Source organism: Phalaenopsis equestris, unplaced genomic scaffold, assembly GCF_001263595.1.
Source record: "Phalaenopsis equestris unplaced genomic scaffold, ASM126359v1 Scaffold000569, whole genome shotgun sequence".
Lineage (NCBI taxonomy): Eukaryota > Viridiplantae > Streptophyta > Magnoliopsida > Asparagales > Orchidaceae > Phalaenopsis > Phalaenopsis equestris.
Window position 1 is genome coordinate 1,155 of NW_018165009.1, and position 22,503 is coordinate 23,657.

General features: G+C 34.7%; 2 protein-coding genes across 6 annotated transcripts; both read right to left on the reverse strand.

Annotated features, from left to right (window-relative positions):
- Positions 1–4,938: 4,938 nt before the first annotated feature.
- On the reverse strand, positions 4,939–7,897 carry LOC110029391 (sucrose synthase 7-like). 5 transcript variants are annotated; one of them, XM_020731665.1, is made up of 10 exons: positions 7,737–7,897; positions 7,519–7,635; positions 6,879–7,045; positions 6,571–6,795; positions 6,169–6,490; positions 5,829–6,073; positions 5,624–5,762; positions 5,430–5,539; positions 5,269–5,292; positions 4,939–5,097 (listed from the first exon to the last, which is right to left on the reverse strand). In XM_020731665.1, the coding sequence occupies exons 1-10, from the start codon at positions 7,809–7,811 to the stop codon at positions 5,085–5,087; spliced, it is 1,437 nt and encodes a 478-aa protein (XP_020587324.1). In that variant the 5' UTR covers positions 7,812–7,897; the 3' UTR covers positions 4,939–5,084. The 5 variants fall into 5 exon arrangements, with proteins under 5 accessions (XP_020587324.1, XP_020587321.1, XP_020587323.1 ...); XM_020731662.1 differs by having other exon boundaries at positions 4,939–5,108; XM_020731664.1 differs by having other exon boundaries at positions 5,424–5,539.
- Positions 7,898–8,089: 192 nt separating this feature from the next.
- Positions 8,090–9,477, reverse strand: LOC110029394 (sucrose synthase 5-like). The gene is made up of 6 exons (XM_020731670.1): positions 9,457–9,477; positions 8,997–9,350; positions 8,781–8,913; positions 8,538–8,692; positions 8,269–8,461; positions 8,090–8,197 (listed from the first exon to the last, which is right to left on the reverse strand). The coding sequence occupies exons 2-6, from the start codon at positions 9,095–9,097 to the stop codon at positions 8,090–8,092; spliced, it is 690 nt and encodes a 229-aa protein (XP_020587329.1). The 5' UTR covers positions 9,098–9,350; positions 9,457–9,477.
- Positions 9,478–22,503: the final 13,026 nt, after the last annotated feature.

Consider the following 22,503-nt stretch of genomic DNA (forward strand, 5'->3'; position numbering starts at 1 on the left):
CTATCATTGAGCTATCATTAAATTTATTGTAGATTGTAATAAATTATGTATTAAAATATCGATAAATTTGTTTGTGAGCGTAAATAAATGGAGTTAGAAAGCACTTCAGCTGAACTTCTAATTTCCTTGAAAAATATTTAAATTTATTTTTTTAACTAGTTTAAACAAATGTAACAGACCATTAATGAGTTGTGCTTTGAGTGTATTGTTTCAAAGTTAACAAAGCCATAGCCTGATTTCCTTCCGTCCTTGATTATTTTCTAATAGAAATTAGAAGGAAGAACCTCCTCTACGCCAAGTCGAGCTCCATTCTCCTCTGCTTCATTCTCCAAGTGTTTCATCCATGAAAAATTATTCGATTTGGACAATAGACTCAAAATTTGCGTCCAGAGTCCAGTGAGCATGTGTCACATGACAAGTGGGCCCCACCCACCTAAAAACCTACCTAAAAACCTACCTAATCAGTGTATTATTATGGGGTCCACTTGTCACATGACAAGTGCTCAGTGAACTTCGGATGCAAATTTGTGTCCGCTGTCCTGATGGAATAAGCACTCTTCAACCATCCGGGCATCACCATATCACTGGGAAAGGAAAGGCCCTACACTGCCATTGAAGGCTATTTTAGCTGCATCTGATCACTATATCACCGGCAAAGCAATGCCCTTTGCTGTCATTAGGGGCTATTTTAGCTGCATCTAAAGCCCTTTTCTTAAATTCGTAGATGATCCACACCTACTGATTCACTATTGTAGGTATCTGTTGCAAGCTACATATTGCCCAAGGAGCTCATTGCCTAGTTCCCAAAGCACTCACTGCTGTGGGATTAAATATGAGTGTTGATCCTATTATGTCCATGTGGATCAAACTTAAGGTACACAACATTGTTTGCATGATAGAGAAACATAGAGAGAAATAGAGAGAATAAGAGCACAAGTTTTGATATAGAAAACACACTTGTTCTTTTTTGTAGAAATGACTCTCTATTTATATGTTTCGGGAGTATCTAATAAAATTATATTTTTTATCCTTATTTGAATATATATATTACACGTAAAATATTACAAATTTTCATATTTTTTTATAAATATAAGAGATCTGGGTTCAGCTATGTGAATGTGCATTTTCCTTACCTTTGATCGGTGAGACTAGTCAGGTTGTTGTCCAATTGCTTGTTGGTGAGACCCTCTGTTTGTATGAGATTGAGTGAATCATTTGAATGAGAAGGGTTTTCTTTGACTTGGTAGAATTTTCATTTATTTTTTCTAACACTTAAGTATTCTTGTAGAGGAGACCATATAGATTATTGACTCATTCAGAATGGGAGCTACCCAACTCTTAATTCCAAAGGCGGTGTGGGAAATTTTATTTTATGTGGACCACCACAAAGTTTGAGGATGACTTCTATCATAGTGGTTAGGAATGATATTTTAGCTGCATCTAAAGCCCTTTTCTTAAATTCGTAGATCATCCACACCTACTGATTCACTATTGTAGGTATCTGTTGCAAGCTACATATTGCCCAAGGAGCTCATTGCCTAGTTCCCAAAGCACTCACTGCTGTGGGATTAAATATGAGTGTTGATCCTAATATGTCCCTGTGGATCACACTTAAGGCACACAACATTGTTTGCATGATAGAGAAACATAGAGAGAAATAGAGAGAATAAGAGCACAAGTTTTGATATAGAAAACACACTTGTTCTTTTTTGTAGAAATGACTCTCTATTTATATGTTTCGGGAGTATCTAATAAAATTATATTTTTTATCCTTATTTGAATATATATATTACACGTAAAATATTACAAATTTTCATATTTTTTTATAAATATAAGAGATCTGGGTTCAGCTATGTGAATGTGCATTTTCCTTACCTTTGATCGGTGAGACTAGTCAGGTTGTTGTCCAATTGCTTGTTGGTGAGACCCTCTGTTTGTATGAGATTGAGTGAATCATTTGAATGAGAAGGGTTTTCTTTGACTTGGTAGACTTTTCTTCTATTTTTTCTAACACTTAAGTATTCTTATATAGGAGACCATATAGATTATTGACTCATTCAGAATGGGAGCTACCCAACTCTTAATTCCAAAGGCAGTGTGGGAAATTTTATTTTATGTGGACCACCACAAAGTTTGAGGATGACTTCTATCTAAGAGGTTAGGCACGATATTCAAAGAATAATATACTATCCCAAGGGACATAAATGTTACCTTTAAATGAGACTAATCACATGGAAGAGGAAGTTCTCCTTTGACTCGTGGGTCTATGGAACCAGGGTTTTCCCCCTATCTTACTGAGAGTAGGACAGGTTTATTTTATTATGTGGTCTAGATTTTCCTATGAGAGGGATCCCTCATAGTTAATTACATCTCAGAAGTTAAGGCTCCTAAAAAAATTCTCAATTCTGAATATGGATTATATTTCACCAAGTCATCAGTAAATATTTATACGAAGATATCTAAATCGGATTAAAAAGGATGAAGTATGGAGTTAAAAAGACAAATGAGCTAGAATTTGGACCAACTTGATCAAGCTACATTAGAATGGTAGAGTTTGGGCCCGACATGTATGGAAAGAGGATCCTATTATCAGAATTAGCTTTTGAGATTAGAATTTGGATTGAGTTTGAAGCTGGTGTCTTAGAATTTGGGACTTGGAAATCAAGTTTGAAATAGCGTCTCTGAAGTTAGAATAAAATTCGATTTAGATTGAAATAGAACTTTGTGGAGTAACTAAGCTAGGGCTTCCATACTAGACTAATCATAGGGTATGAGTGTAGTCTTAGGTTTTTGCCTATGTTATTTATCTCAGAGGCAAATTTTGGAACTATAATAATGTGTGGTTTGTAATTGTTTTTTGGAATTGATAATTTATTTTCTCCAAGAAAACGTCATTCATTGTGATACATCAAATTTTTTCTAGGTGTTCATTGGTTATTTTTCCATTCTACAAAATCTTCTCCTCCTTCGTCTCTAATGATGATTGTATTATTAAGAATGGGTCAAAACTGGGAGAGGGAGGAGGATGACTTAGGGTTTCAAGCAAAGATTTTCTTTGGGTTGTTTGGTAGCCCGTTTTAATTAGGATTTATGCAGGATTTAAGCTAAATCCTGCCAAACGACAAACAATGCCTTTGTAAATCTTGAGCTCCCGTACATCCAAAACTGACACTAATTTTTGATAAATTCAAGTTTCACTAAATCTTGTGAATCAACAAATTTAGTAAATCAAGGACGAATGAACAGAAAGAATGGCAGGAACAAGCTTACCTTCCTCAAGGGTTTTGGTAGGAGCAGAGTGGAAGGTTGAGAAAGATAATAATTTTGGTGGTCTCTGTTAGCAGCGATCCTGTCTTTATCTTCCGAGCTAGCTCTAATGGCGATTGTATAGTGAATGTTGCCTCGCAAAAATGATGGTTTTGGGCGACTCCTAGAGAGGAGTGAGATAAGCTAGTGCTTTGAGAGTTTGTGTGAAATTGAAAGAGGGAGGAGGAAGCACGAAAGAAAGGGGAAATGAGAGTTTTCGGCGCAGAGTTGACAATAAAGGTGCTTTCCGACGGCATAACTACGGTTTAATATCCGTCGATTTGTAACATCATAATCAGCGTTAAAAGCTGTTGGTTAGCAAAAAATAGAATTCGTCGGCTCCTCTCCCAGGAAGAATGACTCTTTTAATTATTAACGACCATAGTCTGACTGTTTTTATATAGAGAGTAACCAGTGGTATACAAGGTCGGTAACTCTAAATAAGCCGTTAAAACATTTTCCCATGCAAAAGCGACAAATTTTGCAGTAGTTATGCCGTTGAAAATTACCTAGCTGATTATCCGTTGTTAAGTCGTCAAAAATTAGCTCGACATTTTTGACACACAACAAGCCGTTGGTTTTGCCATCGATTAGAGCTACGCTTTTCTGTAGTGAATCACTTTGGGATTGGATCTGTTGTATGGTAATATTTTCATCCCTTGAAGTAATATACTATTTCTTGATATTGTATTTGATCTCAAGTCAAAGAAATTTTAAAACTCTAGTTTATGGTCCCCAACAGTGTAGACAAATACATAAAGATTAATATGAAGTTTTCAGTGTGAAAGGTTCCCGAACAATTTAGTCCAATGTAGAAAAAATTATAATTATTTGCATTCGTTAAATAGAACGGAATAATTGTGAGATATTATACACTTTGATTTAATGTCCTCATAAGATTATTATACACTTTTATTTAATGCCCTCATAATGTTGTTCCATTGGTATAAATTCTTAGGAATTCACCTATCTTGAGAGTGCTTCATACATTTGGAGCTTAACTTTAGAATTGAAATAAAATTTTAACATCTATATTAAATAGCAGGAGTTACCTATCTTGAGAGTGCTTCATACGTTTAGAGTTTAACTTTATAATTGAAATAAATTTTTTAAAGTTATAATAGTACCTTTGATATTTAAGATTTCAACTTTTTTCTACTCAACTGATTTCACAATATTCCTCACTCAAATAATTGATATAAGTCCTCATAATATTATTAGCCTAGAATTATTCACATATAGGATTCTAGGGATAGCCTACACATTCAAAAGGTTGTTCCCACCATAAAGGAGATTGTCCCATCTAGTGTTCAAGACGTGGCTTTCATGGTATAACACTTTATTTTATATAGCAGTTAGTTTCCATCTTCAAGTTTAATGCTCTGAAATCATTTATAATAACTTGAACACTCAGTCATTCAGATATTGTTCGCTTCAACCTATTATACTTATGGTTTTGTCCAATTATCATAAATTCCTAGGAGATCCCAAGAGTGCTCCTTTACAAACACAACTAAATTTAGAATTCCTAATGAAATTCACACAATCACTCCAAAAGACGCTTGATTTTTAGGAATTAATTTTCTTTAAACGCCCTTTTCATCATTAAAATAATAACAATGTGTTGAACAAATTTACTTATTCATTTACAAAGACAATCAAGTAATTAATAAAAAAGAAAATATTTTGCACAATATACTTCGGCAGATTCACACTGAAAACTAGTCTCCCCATCTGCTCATAATTTACGTCCTGTTGGCTTTTCTGGTGGCGCCCTCTTATGGAAGAATTCTGTTATGGCCCTGAACCATGTGGCATTGGAAATTAACTCACAAACAATGATTCCCTCTAATATTTCTAACATATGTATATAAGAAAAAAAAAAGATTCTGCAAACGATAACTTCAGATGTCGGTCTGCCTTCTTGACGCGAATGATGCTAAATTCCATAAGATATCTCACCTTTGTATCCTTGACTCTGCCTTCCTGTTACCATTGCAACAAGCAACTGTTAATTTCTTCCTCTTCTGGCTAGCCTTAGTACAAGTCTGTAAAGCTTTTCCACAATGCTATAGAATAGGTACATAATTGCTTGCAACACTCTAAGGAGTACGCACACTTGCCTCTGAGGGGGTGGCTGACGTCGAGGCTGAGGAATCACATTGAATATCTTCTGCGGCACCGAGCTTTCCAGTTGGGATGCTACTGTGCTTGATGACTGCATGATTCTCACCTGCAATGCAATATTTTTTCCACAAATTTGCGATAAATTAAGCATTTATCAGTTTAGCCAAACATTGGGAAGGTATTATCTAACCAAACTTCTGAAGTGGAGAGTGTAGAACATTTGGATGTATCTTTGTTTTGCAAGCTTCTCTTCCTTGTTCAGCTGTTTCCAGAAGCCATATATGGATCCCATATTTAGTGCTTTGTTGGCATATATCTTCCAGGTGTAGCTGCCAATAAATTTTGTCATGACAAGATTGACATAATGATATGTTATGGAGTTTACAGGGGTCTACCTTTCATATATTCTCACGAGTCCGGCCGTCGAGTACTTGTGCCAGTAACTGCTATCCTCCTTGCATTTCTCAAAAAAATCTGCTATTTTATTGCTCGATTCTTCTCCATTATTTGGATTAATGTGGAATCCAGAAATGCCATCGATGACAATCTCAGCAGGGCCTCCCTGGTTAGTTGCAAAGGTTGGTAGACCACAGTTCATTGCTTCTATGACTGTGAGCCCAAATGCTTCATAAAGAGCAGGCTGCCATAGTACATAACAGATTGCACGCTTAGATTTAACTTAATTATATTCCAATCTGGATGTGATTAACAAAGAGAAAGAAGAATAGACTAAACCTGCACAAAAACTCCTCTGCTATCAGCAATACAACGATATAGCTCACCGTTTCTATACCGATCAGTCTGTGCTGCTATCCATCTGAAATGACCTTTCAGTTGGTACTTCTCAATCAAGGAATGCATCTTCTTTATCTCATTTATCTCTTCTCTATCCTTGGATTTTGAGGTGTCCAACAAGCCTGCGACCACAACAAGGTTTGCAAGTTCCCTTAATCTCTTGTTCTTGCCATACCACTCAGTCAACCCACTTATGTTCTTCACTGTGTCTAGTCTTGCCATTGAGAAAATGATTGGTTTCTTCCTATCAGTCAGATATCCACTGCATCCATGGAGATCATGTAACATCCTTTTAAGAAAACAATTTAAATTTCAACCATGTTTTTTCAGAGAACGGCTTACATATGCTCATCATTTTCCGTTTGGCTATATAGCAGTTCTTCAATAGCAGGATGGAAGTTGGTTAAGCGTTTTTGCTTCTGTGAGTGTGGGAAGTAAACTGATTGGTCTGCTCCTGGGGATGCTATGTTGAACTTGGGATTGAAGACATTGATGCCTGAAATGAATCGACATAGTCCAGGAAGAGTGAATGCATTATGGCTCTCATATTGGCCTGGTCTGTCTTTACTGCAAGAGCAGAGAGTTTTGGTTTTTGATTAAACTCATTTACTCATGAAAAGCTGAAAATAAATAAATATTCATCAAGCAACCTTCCAGCTATTTCTTGGTAGGTGCTCGTGATAATGAAATCAGCAGAATTCATGGCAATGATGTCAGCGGTGAATTGACATGAGAAGTGATACTTTTGGTCTAATTGCTTCCATTTGATGTCTGAATCCTCATACTTAGTTTTCTCGAGAGCATGTGCAATTGTTCCCTGGTTGTGAAAGATCATTTCAGATTACTTGTTTGTGCTATTAAGCAATTACAAGATTGCAACTATGACAAACTTCTAATGCTCTTATATTTGTTTGAATTTTCTTTTCTTTTGTAATTAATTTGTATATGTTAGAAGCAACATGCTTCAATAAGAATATTATAAAAAATATAAAAATTTTTATTATAAGAACCAATAGATTAACTCATAAACAAGTTACCCTTCATTATCGTTCAGCATATACAAAGTACCTTGACATATAGGCTTGTCAAGATAAAACTTTTTGTTGTTACGCATGAGATACATCTCAGAATTAACTTTAATAAGTTAAAGTGAGATGAATTGAGGGATAGAAATTCCTATTTTGAAGAAGGAAAGAATGATAAGTAGGTTGGAATAAGTTTTTCCGTTAAATGCAGAAATGATTAAGAGCTGTTACTGAAGACGACTGCTTAATATTAATCATATATTACCTGAGTTATTCCAAGCTTACTTGCCATGAGAGAAGCAACCAAGTTACCATCAGTGTAGTTTCCAATTATCAGATCCGGCTTTCCTTCCAAGTGGTCTAGAATCTTCTCAGAAGCATCCTGATTTCCAAAAATCAAATTTGCATTCATCAAATCAATCAATAAATATCACGAGCATAAAAAGAATGTCTGTGGGCTTTATACTGATCAGAATTACATACTTGAGCATATCTCTCCAGATAAGGGTATATATCAAACCGGGATACCCAGTTCTTTAGAACACCATTTTCTGTCATGAAAGGTACACGAAGTATATGAGAATGCTGTGTGCCTAGAATTGGCTCAAGCTCCTGATTGCACTTAGTTCCCTTTGATTCAGGTATTAGTCTTGTGACCACAAGAATCCGTGGTTTTATTGATAGCCCTTGTTGTTTAATCCTAAGCAGCAATTCTTCCTCAATCACTCTAACTTGGTCTAAAATGTATACCACCTAAGTAACAAAGAAACAGTGTTTTAGCTTTGATGGAACTTGAATAAAGTAACAACAGAACTGTTCTATTATTGAAAAAGGGACTATACCTGACCACCAGTATCTGGCAAGCCAAGAACATCAGCTTTCCCCAAAAGAAGCGCCGTCTGAAGCTTGTTCACAGTGTTGATTGTGCTATTGATCATAAGATTCTGCAGTTTAAAATTCCATTAGCATCCTCAGACAACTAATCACAGCCCTACTCAGCATTCTGATTTCTTACTTCTCCCCGGTAATTCAGAGCTAGCAAATAGTCCAGCAATGGCTTCATGCTTTCAGAATTCTCATTGAGTTTGGATGATAAGAATCTTGCCAAGAACTGTGTACCATTTCCTATAGATGAGGGCAATGTGAGGTGAGGTGTTGATTGATCAAATGCTCCAAAATCTACTTCCAGTGCATTATCATCCATTGCCCTGCAGACATTTAAGTTTGATGGGTTGAAGGGAACGAAATGGAACAATCAAAACGCCATTGGTGTAGCTTTGATACCATTTCTCGTCAAAAATCAGTTCTTTTAACTTCAAGTATTCAGCAGCTGTTATTCCATCAACGGACAAGTCATTCGAGTTCACCTTCACATACTCCCAGATGCCTGGATGAGGCCTAACTGCAAACGCCATAAATGGCGGTAGAACCACCGCCTCCTTTGAAATTGCAGGAAACAATATATGTATCAGTTTCTACTGCTCAATTTCCAAAGAAAATTAAGAATCTTTAGACTCAGCACAGAACCTGGGTGGAGAAAATGATGTAGCCAAGTAGACCTTCCATGAGCTTAGTCTTTTCAACCTTGTCATCCATTGATTTCTCTAGCTCCTCCAACACCTGCTGGTTTTTCATCAGTCTCTTCCCCTTGGAGACGTAACTAACCAATCAACAATATAATGAATCAAATTGAACTTTTGTTACAGAAACATCTGATATGAATGCAGGTAATGATTGAAATACCTTGCAAAGCAACGCTTCATCTGGTATCTGCTCTGCCTGAGAGCCTCTGGCATGCTCTCGGCGACGCTATCGGATCTCTTGAAGCTAAGCGAGGCCGCCATTTTCTAAGCTTCAGCCTTGAACCGACAGAAAGAGCTGACGAAATTAAAAGCCTTGGATGTAGTGGGAATGGATAGAGGGGAATTTTATAGGTTTTTTGCATTGTTCGGCGGGGCTTCTTTGGCTTTCATGACGGGACTGGGAGAAAGCAGGAAAGGAGGAGAAAGAACATTTCATGGTGAAGATTCAGGGGAAGAAAGGTTTCCGGGCAAGAAAGGTACTTTTCGGTGAGTGCTACTGCATTCCTTGTTCGGTCTGCGAAGTTTAATTCTTAGATTAGCAAGAAATGTAGTATTATTATATGCTTCATTCAATGTGATGCCGAGAAATTCTTCTCCTCAAATGAAAAACTGATTCTTACGTTTGAATTTCCAGCATATATAGGTGAATTGATCAATCTTTCGCATAGTGAAGATATACGAAATATGGAATCTATATGCAATTATTTAGTCCAAATTTGCGCTCAACAAGAAATACATACCTTTGAAAGAACAAAAGTCCTAGTCATTTGATTTTTTTTGTGTACTTCTAATATTTAAGACGACGAATTAACTGATTTTTCGAACACGTTCTCATATCAAGAATTATTTGCATATACACATAGTACTTAGAATCTCGAAGAAATTTTAAGGACGGGAACAAATATGATCAAAGGTGGACCATCAGATATCAAATGTTACACCAACATAAACCCACATAATTTGATGTATATGTGTACACAAGCTACTAGATGATAGCTCATTAAGACAAAAATCAAGTGATACCTGATACACCTAAAATTTATAGTCTTTATGTACACATTTTTATACCTAATTTTTTAGATGTTGCAATTTAATAAAAGATGTTTGTGTGTTTTTCTTTAAGGTACAATCAAATGGATGAAAAATGGTGAAAGAAGTGAAATATGATCAAATTTGGAGCAAAAATGAAGAAGGTGTGAAACTGAAGTAAGGCGCCTAAGCACCCAGGATTGGCGCTTACACGCCGGTGAAATAGAGAGAGTCGTGCCTACGCGCTCAGTACCCCGCGCTTAAGTGCCAGAAGTAGTTACTTGATGATTCAATGAATTTGAACGAATTATTTAAGAGGCGTTTGAAGCAACCCCTGGTGAAAACGTGAGAAATAGTTAATGGATACGAAAATTCATTCAATTGGCTTTTGAAAGAAGTAACTTCTAGAAAATTCATTGAATGTGGACACTTTTTGAAGAGACACCAAAGCACCTTTTGAAAAATTATAAAAGAAGAAAGAAGACTTGAATTAAAGAAGAACCCCCTCCCCCCCATCCATCCATCTAGAGCCAACACCCATACGCCGCCGCCACCCACTTTTTTTATTTTAAGTTGTAGTTTGTATTTTAAGTGAAAGAAGAGATTCAAAGGAACTTCAAGACTTTGGTGGAGAGGATTTGGGATAAATTTTTATCTTTATGACTACATTTGATTTTAATTTAGACTTCTTGTTTGTTTGCATGATTTATACTTTCAAACTTATGTGTGATTGTGTTTTCTCCATGAATTCTAAGTAGTTTTCTTTATATTTTTCCTTAAAATGATAAGTGATTAAGTATTGAATGGAATTTGTGTGAAGTATTAATCTTTAATTTTGGAAGAAGTTGTGATGATTTTAATCCTCGTATTCCATTTACTTCTTGATTTAACCAATTAAGATGTTAATACCTGTTGTGAGAATATGTAAGATCCTAGATGGTATTGTCTCAAGTCAACAAATAATAAGAATCACATGAAATTGTATGGATGAGAATATAATTCATATGATTGAGATACGAGATGTTAGCCCCAAGGTAGAGGGAGGATAGGGAACTCTAGAGTAAGAGCTAGTATCTTCCCTACCTAACTCATCTTCAAGACTATTCAAACTTTAAATTAGCCAATGTTCTTTATTGCATCTCTAGTAAGGGTAAAAAATATTATTGCTCCTATTTGACACAACACAATTTGAATACTTCCACAGCAAAATTCATATACTTATTATTGATTCATGATAAGGAAAAAAATATTTTGTTTTTATTACCTTCATTTTATAAGTATCTAGTTAAGTTTAGTTAGTTATTTATTTTATTTTCAATTATAAAAAATTACAAAGAGAATCGAACTTTCATTCCTATTATATAATCTAAAGTTCGGTAAGAATATTTTGCTGAGTAGAATTTGTTATTTAATTTCTTCTGATTTGTAGTTGCATATTGTAGTTCTCTTTGTGGGTTCAGTATTTGGGCTTAATCAAAAAGTCCTATATTACCTGATAACGGTACATATACTTGCGTGATATCCCATATTGAAATATAATAATTGTATTCTTATTTGCTTCGAAGTCAAGTTTTTGTCTAGCTGTTGCTGGTGATCAAGTTTTTGGCATCATTGCAAAGTAATAATTATAAGTAAAGAAAATTAAGAAAATAATTATATACATCGCATTAATATATAAAAAGTTGGGATCAAGTTTTTGGCCCCATTGCTAGTGAAAAAACAATAGAAATTATATAAATTTTTTGAAGAAATTTTTAGAAAGCAAATTTCTATTTTTATAAAGTCTTATTTAAACTTTAGATTTATTATAGGGATATTGTAGTGTTATTTTTTATATAAAATTATTGTTTGTGTGTTTCTATGTGTTTTATAGTAATGTATGCGTAGTTCAGGTTCTACAGAATTATTGCCCTACGATTCTGAATTAGAAGGAACTATTTAAAAAATTAAAAACTTAAAATTACTGAAAAAATTAAAAATTTCAAGAAATGGAAAATCAAAATAATCAAAATGCTGAAATTAATCAAGAGTTTAGACCTTTAAGAGATTAGCAAACCCTACGGTGGATGAACTTCATTGTAGTATCCCGTTGTAGTAGCTAATTCATTTGAACTTAAACCTGTTATTATTCAGATGGTATCAAATAAACAAGTTGAGGGAGCACCAACCGAAGATCCAAATTTACATCTTACCAATTTTGTAGAATTGTGTGCTACATTTAAATATGATGGAGTATCAGATGATGCTATAAGACAACTTTTTCCTTTCTCACCGAGAGATAAGGCTAAGATATGGTTACATTTGTTAGCACCTGGTTCTATCATGACTTGGGGTGATTTAGCGCATAAATTCATTGCTAAATATTTTCCACCATAAAAAACTGTGAAGTTTAGAAATGATATTACATCTTTTTGTTAGTTTGAAGGGGAATCTATTTATGAAGCATGAGAACGATTTAAAGAGCTACTGAGGAATTTTCCACACCATAATATACCATATTGGTTAATAATTCAAACTTTTTACAATTGATTAGCTGGATCTCTTAGATCTATTATTGATGTCGTTGCTGATGGTTCATTGATGTCAAAATCATTTCATGATGCTTATGCTTTAATTGAAGAGATAACTATTAATAATTTTCAATGGCCTTCTAAAAGGGTAAATCCTAATAAAGTAGCCAATATTCATGAATCTGATGCTTTGCAATGTTAGCAAATTAAGTTGCTGCAATTTTAAGAAAATTGGACCAATTTAGAATGAATTTTTCTTAACCAATTGCAATGATTGAAAATAATTCATTAGGCCAAATAGTAGATTCTCAAGCTTGATCAAAAACTTTGAATGTCATAAATAACAAGTTGAATAACCCATATTCAAACTATTATAACCCAGATTGGAAGAACCATCCTAACTTTAAATGGAATAATACTTCTGGTGGTAATAATGGTGGTAATAATCAGCAATGGGGAGCAATGGGGGAATAATCAAGTAAACTCATTGGGAAACTGGAACAACTAAGGGAATAATAATTATTGACCTACTTTTCATTCAGGTTTTAACATTAATCTACAATTCAAGGAAAAAAAGTTGTCTATAGAAGAAGTAGTGTCACAAATGGGAAATCAGTTACAAAGTTAATGAGCTATAATTAGAAATATTGAGAATCAATTAGGACAAATAGCAAATTCATTAAGTAATATATCCCAAGGAACACTTTCTAGTAATACAGAAGTAAATCCAAAAGATCAGAATAAAGAGAAAGTAAAAGCCGTTTAACTTAGAAACATAAGAGAATTGGAAGGTAGAGTTCAAAAAGAGACTGAAGTATAGAGAAAATAAATTGAAGAGTCTGAAGAGGGCACTCTGAAAGGTTTAGAGAGACTTATTTCTCCACTTAAAATTGACATAGAAAACCACCACTTCCATTTCCCCAGAAACTTTATCAACCAAAGTTGGATAAGCAATTTTCAAAATTTATGGAAATCTTTAAGAATATTACAATTAATATTCCATTTTTTGAAGCCTTGGAACGAATGCCAAGCTATGTGAAGTTTATGAAGGATATTCTTAACAGGAAAAGGAAGTTCAAAGATAATGAGACGGTTGCACTTAGTGAGGAGTGTAGTGCTATAATTCAAAAAAAGTTTCCTGAAAAGCTTAAAGATCCTGGTAGCTCCACAATTCTATGTGCAATAGGAGATAAATTTTATGGAAAGCCTTATGTTATTTAGGTGCAAGCATTAACCTTATGTCATTATCAATATTTAAAAAATTGGGATTTGGAGAAATATCCCATACTACTATAACTCTGCAATTAGCAGATCGTTCAATAACATATCCTAAAGGAGTTATAAAAGATGACTCAATTTAACTTTTATATTAATTTCATTGTGTTTTGTATGGAAAAAGATAAGGAGATACCTATCATTTTGGGGAGACCATTTCTAGCTACAGGAAGAGCACTGATAGATGTGCAGAAAAGGGAATTAACTGTGCCCATTAATGATTAAATAATTACATTTAATATTTTCAAATCAATGAAATACCCTATAAAAGGTAAAGATGATGAATGTTATAGAATTGGGTGTGATAATATCGGTCGCCAAATTGGAAGTTGTCGGTTATCAAATTGGACGTTATCGGTTGACGGAATAGATATCCCGACGCCCGGTTTAATTTGATTCATATATATATATATATATATATCTGTCATTTTATTCTAAAAGACATAATACACATGAAGGAAACAATAGAAGGTGGATGTCGGTCGCCAAATTGAAAATTGTCAGTCGCCGGAATGGATATCCTGATGCCCGGTTTAATTTAATATATATATATATATATATAATTTGGGAAAAAGTAGTATTTTAAATTTTGAAAATACAAGATCGACCGATCTCATATCCTCAGTAGTTTAAATAAACTAGCTTAATATCGCAAGTAATGCATTTATCCTGAAGGATAAATACACTACTTACTGGTAATGGCTCAATTAAATAAACTAAAGAATTTATGACATTCCCCTATTTAATATGAAAAATTAAATAAGATTTATATTAAACTGGGTTTTTGAAAGTTTTCTATAAAGGCAAGCCCTTATAGTTAATTAAATCTTAGATAACCAAAGTCACCTAAGAAAACTCTCGATAAAAATCAGGGGATATTGTCTTCAAGAATTTCAAAGGGTAGGACTTTTCAAAAATATCGAACAAAGAGGTGTGAAAAAGGAATGACTCAAATTTGGAACATTTTATTTTGGAATCCAAAAAAAGAAGAACTAGGGAATGTCCGGAGAACCTCGGTGACTTCCCAAGCTATCATATGTTTCAGCTTCAATTTTGAGAAGAATTATCGAATGTTTCATCCCGCCAATTTTATTAATTAGGACTTATATTTGTGCGAGACGGTCACACAAATAGTCTGGAAGATGTGAGGGTTTAGGTAGTGACGAACAACAACCTCAGAATCCTAAAACAGGTTAGGGCTTAAATTGTATAGCAGGACTATACAAAGGCCTAAAGAAAAAAGTTGAGGATTTACGTCGCACTAGTCAAACGACCTCGAAATCGTATGGCTTGTTGTTTAATTTCTAATGGAAGGTATGTTGTTGTAGATCCTCATGTTGTTGTTGATTACTGTTGTAGATTGTTGTTGTACAAGACTGTTCACAAAGTTAGCTCCAAGCTCCTCGGCGAAGTAGCAGTCCTGAAGCTAAGGTTTAAAGGTTTAAATGACAGGTTAAAAGTTCAAATAGGGGGGGTTAAAGTTAATTACAACAACACCGGTTAGGATCTCATGGTTCCCTCGTTCTGGTGTCACTATTTTCTTCAAAATTTACTTAGCTTAAACAAGTTGTAAAACCAATTTAAACCGAGGAGATCTCGTTAGCAATCGTAGGTTACCTCCTTCAAGGGACTCCCATAAATTCAAAAGGACATTTTAAGTTTAGTGACATTTCAAAAGATTTATGGTTACATTTGAAACAATTATTTTAGATTTTTAAAAATGTTGATTAATTTTTGAAAAGTTGCTTTGATTTTGCAAGTAAAGTAAGGTGCACACCCAAGTAGTTATAATATTTTGCACTGAAAAGAAATTACTGAAAGTAAAATGACAAAAATTAAATAACACTATAAAAGCATACCTGTCATCTTCTCGGCAAAAAAATTCAGTAAGTTCAATTTTTCCTTCAAAATTTCCAAGAGATTTCAAAGTGTTCGGGGAATGACCCTGAACTGTTTTAAAGATTTCTACAAACATTTGAGTTCATTTGGAACTTATCATATTGTATCATATTGATCTATTAGTCATCCCAGGTCAAATTAAAATTACCCCATTACTCTGTGAATCTTGACATTTTAATCATCCCGAGGACAGGGTACTCAATTAATCAGTTAATATTTCACTTAAGAGTTATGTGGGTGAATACCTCTAAGGCAAATTCAGGTCATTAAAGATTTTTGTACCCACCACTAAATTTGGGCTTGCGGTGCTTAGAAATGCCTATCATCAAGCATATTATTCTGCTAAATCCCATCAAATGAATTTAAATATCAAGCCTAGATCACTACCAAACCCTTAACAGGGTGCTTAGAAATGCCTATCATCAAGCATATTATCCTGCTAAATCTCATCAAATGAATTTAAATATCAAGCCTAGATCACTACCAAACCCTTAACAGTCTCAGTGGGATAAAGTGGCAAATGTTAGAATTTTAATTCAGGTGGTGTGTATCCTGATTAAAAGATCAGACCATCATCAATTGTGGGCTTAACATAAGTGAAATATCATCTCCCTAACTTAAGCCCATCACTTGAGAATCATTTGATTTTTATTAACTTCCAAGTCTTGATAATTTAGAAAATTATAATGAAAATTATCTTGATAATTTAGAAAATTATAATTTTATTCTTATTATGGACAAGTGGTAAGTTGATTTCTACCTTTTGACCCATTATGTTTCAATCATCCAAATATATTCATTAGGATCAAAATTACCCATTTTTCTCTTTGGTTAATTTTTCTCTTTGGTTTTCCCTTTAATTAATCCTAAATTTTGATTAAGGTACCAAAATCTAAAATTGCCATTTTGCCCTCGGGGCTCTCCACCTCATAACTCATTAAGCATAATTCAAATGACTAATCATTTTAACTTGGAAAATAGGATTTTCAAATATTAATTTGTTTAATCAATCAAAATAATGTTTTTGGTTTATATAAAAAAAATAATTAGAGGTTCCCTTAGGTCAAAGAAACACTTAAGCAAAATTCCATGATTTTTTGAATTAAATTTTTAATTATTATTTTATAATTATTTAATGATTTTTAGTGATTTAATAAAATGGAAAATATGTTTTATTTACAAAAAAAATATTTTTTTATATTTTTATTAAACTTCTTTGAGTCCAAAGAACTCAAAGAAACAAATTTTATATTTTTATGATTTTTAATTTATTTATTATAATTATTTCAATGAGAAAATAAGGGAAACACATTTTAAGCCTTTAGAAATTTATTTTTAACTTAGGAAAATTAGGAAAAATATTTTAATGAGTCTCAGGTAATCAGGACACCATTAGAAATATTTTGAAATATGTTTGTATTTTTGGAATTTTTACTTATTTTAATTTAAAATATAGCTCAAAAATCAAGTATTTTATCAAAAATAAATTTTATTTTTCCAAAGTGCTCTTGATCACAAGGGACTCAGAAAATTACTTTTCATAATTTTGCTAAGTGTATTTAATTTAATATAATTATATTGTACAAAAATACAGTGTTTCTTAAAAAATCAACTTTAGTGCTTAAACTTAATCAAATAATTTTCAAATTTTTATAGTATGTTAACATGATTTTTACACACAATGTGGAATTAATTTTGTCAAATTTTTATTAATATTTAATTTACGTAAATTAATACAAAATAAACACACTTAATTAAATACAGAAATGTACAAAATTATTCAAACCATCATGATATTTTTCCTAAGCTTCCTTGACCTCAGGAAACCTATTAAAATTTATACCATAATTTTCCAAATGATATGTCAATTTATGTAGTTAATTTAAGCCAAAATAGTCATCTTAGCTTGAAAATTAGGATTAGAAGCACAGAGATGTCCTCTATCCTTAGAAAAATTAGAGAACATAGCCTCTATCATGAGGAATAAACCCAAAAAATTTCAAGCTATGGTGAGCAATGTTTAGTCATAATGAATTGAAATACTCCAAAGAGTATTTAATTAATTAAAACTAAAGAGTCAACAAATAACTTTTATTTTTGGTCCACATTATTCCCCTATGTTCATTAATCAAGATGATATTTTTAATTTATTTTTATGATTTTCTATGAAAATATATGAATTTTTGAAGTTCTTCTATTTAAATAAATCATAAAAATCACGATTTTCCTATTTAAACCAGTCAGCACTAGCGCAACCTTGTCCTCTCCAAGCTTTCCACGCGGCGCTCTGCTATTTGACACCGCCAGTCCCTTTAGCGCCACGCATCCCACAACTCACGTACCAAGAGTCCATCCAACGTGATATCAGTCGTTCAAACTATACACACGCGATCAGACTGTTGTGGGTCATCATCCCCAAATGACTTAACCCGTAAGCCGTCCACACTAAAACCTTAAGATCTCGAGCTAGACTCAACTAAATCATTTTGGGTTTGTTCCTACACCTTCATCTACTCAAGATGAAAACATCCATATGGTTTATACGGCATAAAATACAGTAAATACGTATGAAGAACCAGTTTAATCTCGGCTTAGGGTTGAGGCTCAATATCTTTTTCTAAGAGGGGAGACCTCAATCAGATGGTTATAGTAGCTTCAAATGAGTCCAACACACCTCTAGATGACTAGATGAAGTCTTCGGTTGTCGTGAATTGCCTAGGTATGATTCCGACCAAGGTCGGTTTCAGGCGTTGGTTTAGAGCTAGGTTAGAGGCTCTCTATGATGGGGCTTTTGTGGGGAATCAACTCCTCTCACTCAAAGGATGGTGTGTGCAAGTTTAATTAAAATTTGTTAGTCTGTGGAGGTATGGGGAAAGATGTCATGGTTTTCCCTGAATTTTGAACTCAAAATTGAGCTCTCACAGGGGAATCCAGAGGGGGAAAATGGTGGGCTTGAGCTTAAGAGTTCTTGGAGAGTGAGAGTTCTTAAGAGTTCTTGGAGAGTGTTTGGAAGCAATTGGACAGAGTCTCCCTAAGGAAATTGGTTAGTTCATGTTTTGTTCATGGAGAATGTGGTTTAAATAGAAGGGTCTCGGGTGGAGCTCAAAGCTAACTAATGGGTGGAGCTCAGGGCTAACTAATGGGTGCAATCAGTAGCTTATGTAGAGGGCTACAAAGTGCCAAAGACCAATCAGGGTTGGCCAGCTTAGATGGGTGCAATTGGCAATTGGGTTTGGATTGAGGCATGGAGGCTCTTGACCTTGGTTTTTGGCTCCTCCGGGGACTAGGGTGGCTGGCCAGGGCAGGGGAGGTGCTCAGGTGGCTCAGGAACCTCAAAAGAATCTGTCACAATAAATAATTTGGATTGGCGATAGGTTTTGGCTAAGATCTTCTTAGTTTAAGTATTTTAGGAAAGGAATCCCTTAATTTAAAGGAACTTTATTCCATGGCTCGCATAGTTTGGGCTAGAGGGATCTAGCCTGGCCACTAGAGTTCATTTGGTGGCTGTCATGGTCTTAGGTTGACCACTTTGGCATTGCTTGTTCAATTTTGGTGCATGGGTTCAATTTGGGCCAAATTGTTTGGTTTGGCTTCGACTATCCATGAAATTGGACTTAATTAATTGTTTAAGATGGTTTAGTTGATTGTCACAAAGAGTTTATAAAAGTTTTTGGAGTGATTTGGAGGTTTAATGTGAAGGAATTTGGACATTTGGTCCATTGTGGGCATTTGGGTTAGACTTGGGTTTAAGTTGGACTAGAGTTTGGCTAAGGCCCAATTGATGGTTCAAATTTGTCCTAAGGATTGTCATGAAGAGTTTTGGATAGAAATTAAGTGGAAATTTTGAGGTTATGGGGTTTTATTCGGTTGAATTTGGGGACATGGCTAATTTGGGGCAAAATTGGAGGTTTTGGTCCAAGTTGATTTTGAGTAAAATTGAGGCTTGAATAAGGCCAATTGAAGGTTCAATTTGACGTTTTTAAATTTCTTAAAGAGTTCATGATACAAAATTGGGGCAATTGGATAGATTTGGGGGTTCAATTGAGTGAGATTTTGGTTTTGGGTCAAATTGGGGCTTTTTGATTTGGGTTAAAATTGGATTCAAATGTGGGTCAATTGGACTTGGATTTGGTGTCAATCCAGCTTGTACATTATGAATTTGAGTTTATAATTGAAATTAGGGAGTATTGGGGTTAAATTGGTGGACATTGGGGGTGAATTTGGGTAATTGGGCCTTTAAGGGCATTTGGGTGCTTTTGGTGAAAATAGGTCAAATTGAGCTCAATGGAGTGTTTAAAATTGATTTTAGGACACTTGAAGTGATTTTAAAGGTTTTGGGACAATTTGGGTCACCAAGGGTATTTTATTAACTTTGGCAAAAATGAGGGGTATTTTGGTAATTTTGGAAATTTTGGGGTGTTTTGGGCAATTTGGTTGGTTTAAAATGGTTTGAGATGATTTTTGAACAAATTTGGGTATTTTGCGTAATTTCGGGACATTCGGCCAATTTTGGGGTGTTAAGGGAAATTTAGTAAATTGGGTAGATTTGGGGCAAAAGGCTAAGTTTGAGATTTTAGTAAAATTGGGGTGTCAATCACACTACCTGAGCCATGGGCTAATAGAATTCCCTAATTTGGGTCCTCCGTGAACTGGCCTTAGCTAAACCCTACCTTTAGGCTAATCAGGTCTAGGAGACCATCTACATGAGGCTCCCAATGGGTCAAGGGATCAAAATCAGGTAGGCTTGGGTCCAAGGTTGTGAGTGGAAGTGTAATGTGCAAGTGTGTGTGTGAGACTGACCAAGAACACAGCACCATAGGGTTGACCCTAAGGGCAAGCAGTCCTATGGGAACTTTCCTTAAGCTCCCTCATATTGACCCCACCTACTAAGTGCCAGAGGTTAGGACCAATATGTGGAACTTCAAGTTGAACAAAGAATAGTTTAGAATTTCTAATGGTGAGAGTTCCTTTCTAGTCATATAGGAATAGTCAACAAGAAAGTCTTTTGGCTATAATCTTGGCTACTAAAGTGGAAAAAACTAGACCTCAACCAAAAATGAGGTCAGCAAATGGACCCCCAATAGGTGGGGTGAGGCGGACAAACACACCACACGTATTGGCGTTGACCAATGAGATCAACAAAACCGACAGAGACTTCTAAGTCAACAAACTTAGAAAGAAGTGTAGAATTGAGTGACAATTTTTTCGCTGGGGAATTAGCAAGTGAATATTTGAGCAAAACCAATGGTTTGGAACTCTCGCAAGGATTAAAAGGTGGATTTCAAATTTTTAAATTTTCAGGTTCTTCGGAGGATGGGAATCAGTATTTAGGTACTGACCCCGAAATGGGAATTGAAATTCGGGTATCAATCCCAGAATGAGAATCATATGTCATACTCCATTGAAGATGGTCTTAATCCAATCTCAAAAAAATTGGGTAGAGAATCAGATGTCATACTCCATTGAATGTGATCTTAAAACAATCTCAAAGAAATTGGGTAGATAATCAGATGTCATACTCCATTAAAGGTGATCTTAATGTCATACTCCATTAAAGGTGATCTTAAACCTATCTCAAGGAAATTGGGTAGAGAATCAGATGCCCTATCTCGAGGAAATTGGGTAGAGAATCGAATGCCATACTCCATTGAAGGTGGTCAACCTATCTCACGGAAATTGGGTAGAGAATCAGATGTCATACTCCATTCAAGGTGGTCTTAAACGTATATTCAAGGTGGTCTTAAACGTATATCGAGGAAATTGTGTCACATTAGGAAGGAAAGCTCAAGGACTCACATCCAACTTGAGAGGTGGTAAAAAGATCAGATTGAGAAGGAAAGCATGATAAATTGCATCCAAATCAAGAACCAATCAGAAACATATCACTGTGTTGGGAAGGAAAGCTTAATGACCCACTCGATGACTCACATCCAACCCAAGAGGTAGCAGAAAGATCAGATTGAGAAGGAAAGCACGATGACTCACATCCAACCCAAGAGGTAGAAATAACATATTGATAAGAAAAACATGATGACTCACATCCAACTCAAGAGTTGATCGGAAACATATCACTATATTGGGAAGGAAAGCTCAATGACTCACATTCAACCTAAGAGGTAGCAGAAAGATCAGATTGAGAAGGAAAGCAAGATAAGAGCTGATCGGAAACATATCACTACGTTGGGAAGGAAGGCTCGATGACTCACATCCAACCCAAGAGGTAGTAGAAAGACCACATTGAGAAGGAAAGCACGATGAATCACATCTAACTCAATAGCTGATCGGGTTGGGAAGGAAGGTCAATGACTGACGTCCAACCCAAGAGGTAGCTGACCGCGACTTTATATATGCTTAAAACTATAAGTAATTAATACTGCTGCTAAAAGATTTAATTCCTCAGCAATTGTACCAAAACTTAATAACAGTTATAGATTTGATAAAGGTGTATGTAAAAAATATTCAATAATTATAAAGTCACACTTATCAATTATAAAGTCACACTTATCAATGCAAGTATACGTATCGCTTAAGTAATATATGACTCTAATGGAGTCCTAGATATCTATCCCACAGGGAGTAATATTAGAACTACGAACTAAGACTTTAGAAAAGCAATACTTTAATTGCAACAACAAAGTTCAATTTTCTTATCTGTCACTAATAGGAAATTGAAATAAATATGTAATTTTAATAACTATTAAATAACTAAATATACTAATGAAGGTTCAAATATGATATTCAATATAAGAAAGCAACCTTCTCCTTGCCAAGAAATTATAGTGAATGGATAAAGTGAATTAGTTCAAATTATATTGTGTCAAATAGGAGCATACCTATTCTTTACCCTTTGGTCCAGGCATAACGAACATTGATTAATCATACGCTTGTTTATTGAATCTGCGGCTAGGCTGGGAGGATATCGGCTCTCACTTCCGAGCTCCCACGTTCCCCTCG

Coding starts and splice junctions, on each gene's coding strand:
- LOC110029391 (XM_020731660.1), bottom strand. CDS start 7,811: ATGACAGAAAATGGTGTTCTAAAGAACTGGGTATCCCGGTTTGATATA. Junction 7,636..7,736: donor ATCTGGAGAGATATGCTCAA/GTATGTAATTCT, acceptor TTTGGAAATCAG/GATGCTTCTGAGAAGATTCT. Junction 6,491..6,570: donor ACGGAAAATGATGAGCATAT/GTAAGCCGTTCT, acceptor CCATGGATGCAG/TGGATATCTGACTGATAGGA.
- LOC110029394 (XM_020731670.1), bottom strand. CDS start 9,097: ATGGCGGCCTCGCTTAGCTTCAAGAGATCCGATAGCGTCGCCGAGAGC. Junction 8,914..8,996: donor ATGAAGCGTTGCTTTGCAAG/GTATTTCAATCA, acceptor TTGATTGGTTAG/TTACGTCTCCAAGGGGAAGA. Junction 8,462..8,537: donor CTGATTTTTGACGAGAAATG/GTATCAAAGCTA, acceptor AAATGTCTGCAG/GGCAATGGATGATAATGCAC.